This window comes from Rhagoletis zephyria, unplaced genomic scaffold, assembly GCF_001687245.7.
Source record: "Rhagoletis zephyria isolate East Lansing unplaced genomic scaffold, Rhagoletis_zephyria_1.1 Rzeph_scaffold_01534, whole genome shotgun sequence".
Taxonomy (NCBI): Eukaryota; Metazoa; Arthropoda; class Insecta; order Diptera; family Tephritidae; genus Rhagoletis; species Rhagoletis zephyria.
Window position 1 is genome coordinate 4,886 of NW_016158618.1, and position 7,858 is coordinate 12,743.

Below are 7,858 nucleotides of genomic sequence, written 5' to 3' on the forward strand. Positions count from 1 at the left end.
GAACACAGAATAACAAAATTGTCAAACAGAGAAAATTTCGATTCGGTTCGATATGCAGAATTGGGCTAGATAATTAACCCAAAATAATCTGTTCGAGGTGCTAGATACAGGAATTACGTAAAGTGAGAATTCAAAAATTAATTATTACTGTGTGGCTGACGAACAACCGTTAATTTGGACGAACAGCAAAGAACAATAACAATCGACGAACTATCGAAGTGCTAACGTCGGTTGGGTATTTTTAGGTTATTAGCCGTCACTGTTCTAAACATATTTTTCGTTCACCTTTGCACCCTGTACTAAGACGATCATGCCAAAATGAAATTTTGACAGCTTAACTTTTTGCGGCGCTGCAGATTCAAAAATATTTATTTTCATCGTGAAAGCAAACATTTGCAAAAGAAAGTTTTTGGGGAATGGAGGAGAATATAGTGCAATATCTGTTGCAAGGCAACGTTGCTGTGAATGCTGGTCCAAATGCAAAAGGTTGTTGACGATAATTTGTTTTTCCATGACCATGTGAGGGTTGAATGAACACATTTATTTTCAGAGGTTTTTCTTGACCAAGTGGAAAGTGAATATAACGATGGAAATATTCTCAAATCCATTTTCTACCAAGTACGTGCGCTTTATCAGGCTTCTCAGGACCGGTACTTTCAAATTGAATCGTCTGTATGTGGAAATCAACAACCACGCGATAAGCCCAAATTGGCGGAACAATTGCTTCTAGGGATGAATGACTGGGAAAAGGACAACCTAAAGAGGTAAATGAATTTCCATTGCATAAAATCAACTTCTTAAAATTTGTTTCTCTAATAGTAACAAGCTTATGCAGCTTGCGCTGGAGAAAATTAGTATACCCAATACAAACTGTAACACCGAAGATAAGCCGCAAACAGTTTCGTGTAACTTTCTGCAAAATATCATTGACCCTTTAGAAGGCGTGCGCAAAATCGAAGAAATTTGTCAACAACTGCCCAAAGGTCAATTAAATAAAATTTGTTATTGAATATTGCTATCTTCTTTTTTTCGATATTCAGAATGGACAATACTCCAATTGTGTAAAGGACCTCGAACGGAAACTACCTTTTCAGTATTCCGGCAAATACAAGAGTTAGATTCAAATATATATGTAACATTATTGAGGCATGCACGTAGTAGGGAATATGCAACACCAATATGCCTGCGCTTCAGTGGACCAGAGCAGAAGGGGCTATTCAAAAAATATGCCAACGTTGCAAATCAATTAAAGCAATGCATTAATGTGGATCCAAAAGAATATAACACGAAAGAAGCAAAAAAATTATATTGGGATATGTTATACGAATTAGACCAGCACATTGCAGTAAGATTACTCAGTTTTTCTTACGTATGTACTTCCATATTCCTAATCAAATTATAATGTTGCAGCAAGCATTGAAAGAGCTGAAAAACTTTTTTTTTCCTTGGAGTTTTCTATTTACTGGTCAACCTTACACCAGATCCCCCACTGAAGCTGCGTTGCTGCTGAGTAAGCAAAGAAAAGCATTCGCTAAAGTCGATGACTTTTGCAATGAGTACCACTGGGAATCACAAGAACGCGTTTTGCTCTCACTTACCGCCATGAAAGTCGAATCACTGTCGGAACTGGAAATTCATAAAATTTGTGCATTGCTTACAAGCAATGGCCGCGAGCAAAGTAGCGCTGCTAAATTACTATTGAAACTACAAACTGCTTGTAAGCACTTTCGCGATAATTGTAGATTTATTTTAATTTCCAAATTATACTCCTTACACAGCAGCAGAAGCCCGAGAAGATGTTGGAAGCGACACTAGCAACGGCACAAAAGAGCCATCTATTCATCACTATCCATGCATTTTAATTGTGGATGAGGTGTGTTTGTACATCGCCAACTACAATGTAATTTAAGTAGCTCAGCTTAATCTTTTAAATGTTTTCAGCGTCTTGATCATTTCTTTTGGGAGGAATTGAACGTCCAACAAGAATACTGTCGTGTTAGTTCTCTACAATGTCTTTGGCGATTGCATACTCTTTACAGAGAACGCATTCATAGTGGGTATCTGCGCGTAAACATCACTGATGGTGGCTGCCTTCTGAATCCTGGTTCGTTGTGCACTTAATTGCGGTGTTAAATATAATTACTTACCTACTTATAATCCATACTTGGGCTTTTTCTTTTTCTAGATAACAATTTACCAAAGACGGAGATGCGCATGCGTTGCTTTTTCGAGTTTTGGCTGCCAAACTGGTTGAAGAAGGTCGCACAAAAGCCAACACAAGACGAGCTCCTAAACGACTTTTTTAAGCGGAGTTGCTATGTGTAAGAGACAGTAAATATTCACTTTATGTACATATGTACAAAGCTTTTTCTAATTTAAGAAGAGCAAAATAAACTTTGTAGCCAAAGATTTAACCAAAATAATTAGTCTTATTCCTTTTGGAAATGTACTGTATGTTAAACTGTATATTGACGTTTTTAAAATGACAAACTTTAGTACGAATTTTTAACATATTTTTGGCAACAAAGCCCATAATCTGAAATTAAGAAAATGTTTCGGAATCTGTACTTGTAAAAATGCATTTATTGGCACTGAGATTCAATTTAACTTTTTACTTCGTCATTTCTGTTTCAGGTATGCTGGCCACGGCTCTGGATTGCAATACATCCAAGGCAAACATATTGCCCGTCAGCAAATGAATTGTGTGGTCTTCCTTTTTGGGTGCGACTCGTCACGTATGCAGTCAAATGGACTGTACAGCGAATTAGTTGGCTCCCACTTATACTACCATGCTGCCAAATGGTGAGTGGGCATTCAATTGGCAAAGGAATTTTTTTTTGAGAACTGAGATGTTTTAATTAAAAAAGTTTTTCAGTCTAACCAACACCAATGACCATTGTAAAGTTGGTTTACTTATTTATGTGTGAAATATATATGTTTGATGAATGATTTATTTTTCAGTCCTACATTGGTTGGTACATTGATGCCTGGATTGGATGCAAACATGGACAGTATAGCGACGGAAATACTTAGCCGCTGGATAGCCCCCCATTCGAGAAATGTGTTGCCCTGGCAGTGTATCGATCGTGTAAGCTGGCAAAAGGAGGGCGTTGTAAAACGTATGTCAAAAGTAAAATTACCCAAATTTCTAATTTTTTAATCTATGTCGACCTAAAACCCTCAATGAATGCATTATCTTGCAATTTGCAGCCTCAAAAAATGATATGCCCACAGTAGCCGACGTCTCCCCATACCAAATAGGCAGCTTGTGTTGGGTTCTAGCGCGCATACATCAGCGTCGTACTGAACCAAAATATTACAATACTGTGCCATATGTTTGCCGTGGACTACCAGTTTGGAATTGCGACGTTGAACCCTTGCCACCGTTGCCAAATAAGTAGAAGTACGCTGTATTACTATGATAGTGCTATTCGCGTTGGCATTCGCAATTATAATTATTAAGTCTGTATTATGGCTTTTATTTTTCTACCAAAAAATGTTAATTATGTAATTGGAAAATCTTGTATGTATGTATGTGAAAGCTTATCAATCCTTATTTTTAAATAGCATATAAGCAAACATATTTTGTAACACCACCATCGGTCTATGTACGTATCAAACTATAAAACTTCGCATTATGTAAGTAAGCCATTAAATAAATCATAATTGAATATAAGATAAAATGAGCGTTACTGCTTAAGAGAGCCTTTCAACGAAGAAAAACTATAACTGCGGTTTTTTGACAAAATAGTAAGGAATTTCCATTCAAAAATCTTACATTTTTATTTAACTTTCATTACGATAGCATCTTAAACTAATCTTATTAATGATTAAAAATAAAAGTATATGAGAACTCAATGAATTACTGCTTTGAAGGCATATATGTAATACTCCTATATTGGCAGTAAAGGTCTGATTATGCATACTTCGCATAACTTTACACAACTATTTGTACCAGTGCAATAGAAACGTAACTTAAGGAAATGTGAAGCAAAATCTTAACTCAACAGATCGCTAAGTTTTTAAAAGTTCTGGTAATTTATGGGTAATGGAATAGATACAAAATATATACAAAGTACAAACTAAATTACAGTTTGAAGTTTATGCGAAGTTGTGCGAAGTATGCATAATTAGACCATAAGAGTACCGTCCGAATACACTACAGTACAGATATATCAATAAACACGTACGAAAGAAAAGGAACACACACATTTATAAATAAACATCTACACAACACATATACAAAACCGGCACTCAAGTACACAATTCATTGACAAAAACAGTACTACACATTTTCCAACAGTATTTCAGAAAAACACAAATGTATTTCAGAAAAGGCCAAATGTATTTCAGAAAACCTCAAATGTATTTCAGAAAAACGCAAATGTATTTCAGAAAAATATTTTTAGAATACAGCTATGCTTTTCTGAAATACATTTGTGCTTTTCTGAAATACATTTGCCCTTTTCTGAAATACATTTGTGTTTTTCTGAAATACATTTGAGGTTTTCTGAAATACATTTGACCTTTTCTGAAATACATTTGCGTTTTTCTGAAATACATTTGAGGTTTTCTGAAATACATTTGGCCTTTTCTGAAATACAATTGCGTTTTTCTGAAATACATTTGTGTTTTTCTGAAATACATTTGCGCTTTTCTGAAATACATTTGAGGTTTTCTGAAATACTGTTGGAAAAGGTGTAGACTGTCTCGCTTTGATTTCGGAATGCTTACACATTGAGTTGTTAGCTTACTATCAATATAGAAGTATTACATATGTATATGTTTGAAGGTGAAATGTCTTCACTCGAGAAAAGTAGTTTTGTCAAGTGTCCACAGATATGTATGTAATACTAGTACTAGTCGTAATATTAAATTCTAGTCGGTTGAATATACGTCGGCGAAGTTGTCAAAAGAGTTTCCATCCACAGTATGATCCAAGGCGCATCCTATATATATAAGGAGCGTTCCTTATCTCCCAGAAATAGTCAGAAAAAGTCCGAAGTAGTCAGATTTAGTCCAAAAAGCGTTCCTTAACTCGGCAATGACAGCAAAAATGAGAGAGCAACACTCGGTGAGAGTGACTCTCATCAGTCCGAAGTAGTCAGATTTAGTCAGAAGAATTTTTTCTGGCAAAATCCTGAAAAGTGTCAAACTCGACTGAATTTAAATTAACGGAAATTAAAGAATACGCAAAAAGTGAGAATAATCTAAAAAGTGAATTGAAATTGGAAGGAGGCAAAAAATAATTGATATAGAAAGTGTTTATTGTGCTTGTGCTTGTGTGAATGTGTTTTGTACATACATTTACATTCTTATTTGACGTTAGCTTTGTTGTTTTCCCATTCTTTGGACTAAAAATTTGGTTTTTTGCGTTCCTTTACTTTTCCTGTTATTCTCTTTTAGTGAGCGCATTTTGCTTACGCTCTGACATTTTGACACTTTTCAGATTTTAGTCCAAAAAGATAAGGAATGAACCTATAGATGCGCATTGGTATCATTTAACGGTAGTCTCAAACACATTGCAGTTTCATCCAAGACGCATCAATTACAGGTGATAGCGATAGAAGCTATGCTATTAGCACGCTTGACATCTACTTGAGGTTTACATGTTCAAAACAATGGTTTTTGACACCTCATACGTGGGAGCAGATTGAAAGCATTAATTAAATTTAAACCATTATTAAAAAGGTGTCAGCTTGCAATTGTTTCGTTTCCTGGATTTTGCAAAATAACAAACTGTTTGGATTCAACCCAACCCTACTTCACGACTTGCAGGTTTTACAGGATTTACAGGAAAAGCTGGTTTCGCCATTAATAAATCTTATGAAAGGTGGTGGTGAATTAATCATATATTAAGTACACTGAGAAGATGACAATAAGAGATAATCTTACGATTATAATTAAACATCCACTGAGAAATCGGCTGTCAGTATTTCAAACTTAAAAACGACTACTGCTACGGTGCAATGTAAGCTCTAAAAATTTGGAAAAGGTGCAAACTACCAACTCTTGGATATGATATATGTAGCTTTACTTTGATTTTTGATGTTCGACCACCTGTAATTTTATTTGCACATACACATTTAACACTATTAAATTTTATTCGTACTCGAAAATTCGTTTAGCTATAATTCGGTAATATACCTTTTAGTCAACATTTTAATGTGAATGTTGTATTTAATAAGTACTCCCACTAAATATGTTTTAAATTTGTAGCTTAAAATATGCAAACAGATTCTGACTCGAGCTCGTCTTCTACTGAAACTGAATGGGCTACAATTTTCTTTTTATTTTCTTGATTCTTATAAATTTTCTAGAAAGTTTGAGACTTCAACTCACATGTCTTTTGTTATAGAATTAACTATATTTTTGTAAAAAAAAAAAATTAAATTAAGTAAGGAAAGAAAAAATTTTCAAAACCTGTCAATACATTTTACTACTATTTTCCTGAGCACAGCTGTACAAACATACGTAATACCATTGATTTGTTTTAAAGTAATGAATTTTTGTATTGATAATACTATATGTATTTAAGAGTCTATTATTTATTTTTTTTTTCAATTAATGCGCTGTTATTTGATTGTTATATTGTTAATAATAAAAAATACACTTAAAAATGAGCTGATTTTTATGGCTCTGTACTGATTTTTGATCCCAACTGTACTGATTATGTCCCTATAATATCTGGCCACCCTAAGAGGGGCTGTCGTGAGGTTGTTGTTGTTATTGTAGCAGCATACAAGTTCGCCAAAGGGTTTTTGAGGAGTGTTGCTGGAGTGACAGTCCTTGGCCAGTTATGGGTCGTGAGGTCTTCTCCACATGCTGCAGACACATTTGTTATGTATGGATTAATTATGAAGTTCAACCTGGAGCAAAACGAAATTGAAGCCAGTGATACTGTGATTTCTTCGTGTTGATCAATATTAACATCATTGGCATTCAGTTTCTGTCGGTTGCCGATCCAGTCCAGTGGTGGCTGTTGTAATAGTTTACAAACTATCTAACGAATTTTTGGAGAATATTGCTGTAGTAAAAATCCTTTGCCAGATACAATGATGGTCGTTCGGGCTACGTAAACCCGACTGTCGTGGGAACGCTGTGATTGTGCGGATGCCTCCTTAAAGTGCCGACGAGCTAGTGTCTGCTGGGGCGGTCCCTACGGTAACATCCCAGTGGAAACCACTTGCAAAGCATGCGGTGGTGTCCCTTAACTGGAACTGCGCCCCACAGTAGAGCTCCGATGTTTTGTGGATGCATCCTATGTCTGTCCCCATGTAACATATAACTACATAATATAAGCCGTTTATTTTGACAGTGGCATAAGTGTGGAGTTAATTACAATGTAACGGTATCGAACAAGAGCCAATCTACTAAAAGTACGATGGGCATATCCCAACTCGCCAATCTAAAAATGCTGTAGAAATAAGAATGCCGTTCGTGCATTTTCTGAAAAAGAGGTTTTTTTGGACCTATGGTAAGAGCGACATGTATTTGTATATGTAAATGCTACTTTTTTGTATCTACTCGTATGTCCATTATATTAGAACGTATCAGAAAAGTAGTATATGTGTATCGTGTAAGAGCGCTATATCTGGTGCATAAAAATGTTAAAAGGATGATCTTTTTTCTTCTATAAACCCCTAATTATGATAAAGTTCCATATTTTATTGGATTACTGAGTAGAAAAAGACATAATACTGTCTTATCCTGAGTTTCGTCTAAAAAAAAGTCACCCGAAAATTTGTCATCCTTGAAAGTGAACCGGTTCGGGGAAAATGAAACTCTTGATAAGGCTGAAAGAATCATTTTTACCGGCTTTACAATGCAAACACTCCTCTGTGTGTCGTCGACATAC

The 7,858-nt window shown here is 35.3% G+C and overlaps 1 protein-coding gene across 2 annotated transcripts; it reads left to right on the forward strand.

The window, feature by feature from the left end:
* Positions 1-333: 333 nt before the first annotated feature.
* On the forward strand, positions 334-3,866 carry Sse (extra spindle pole bodies like 1, separase). Of its 2 annotated transcripts, none has more exons than XM_017617974.1 (11): positions 334-486; positions 551-764; positions 820-983; positions 1,041-1,345; positions 1,411-1,717; positions 1,779-1,873; positions 1,942-2,104; positions 2,186-2,321; positions 2,635-2,802; positions 2,962-3,119; positions 3,211-3,866. In XM_017617974.1, the coding sequence occupies exons 1-11, from the start codon at positions 417-419 to the stop codon at positions 3,399-3,401; spliced, it is 1,971 nt and encodes a 656-aa protein (XP_017473463.1). In that variant the 5' UTR covers positions 334-416; the 3' UTR covers positions 3,402-3,866. The 2 variants fall into 2 exon arrangements, with proteins under 2 accessions (XP_017473463.1, XP_017473464.1); XM_017617975.1 differs by having other exon boundaries at positions 1,782-1,873.
* The last annotated feature ends 3,992 nt before the right edge of the window (positions 3,867-7,858 follow it).

Bases quoted from the DNA above. Each gene is read 5' to 3' on its own strand.
- Sse (XM_017617974.1), top strand. From the start codon at position 417: ATGGAGGAGAATATAGTGCAATATCTGTTGCAAGGCAACGTTGCTGTG. The intron at 1,874-1,941 runs GTGTGTTTGTAC...AAATGTTTTCAG, and splicing joins GCATTTTAATTGTGGATGAG to CGTCTTGATCATTTCTTTTG. The intron at 2,803-2,961 runs GTGAGTGGGCAT...TTTATTTTTCAG, and splicing joins TACTACCATGCTGCCAAATG to TCCTACATTGGTTGGTACAT.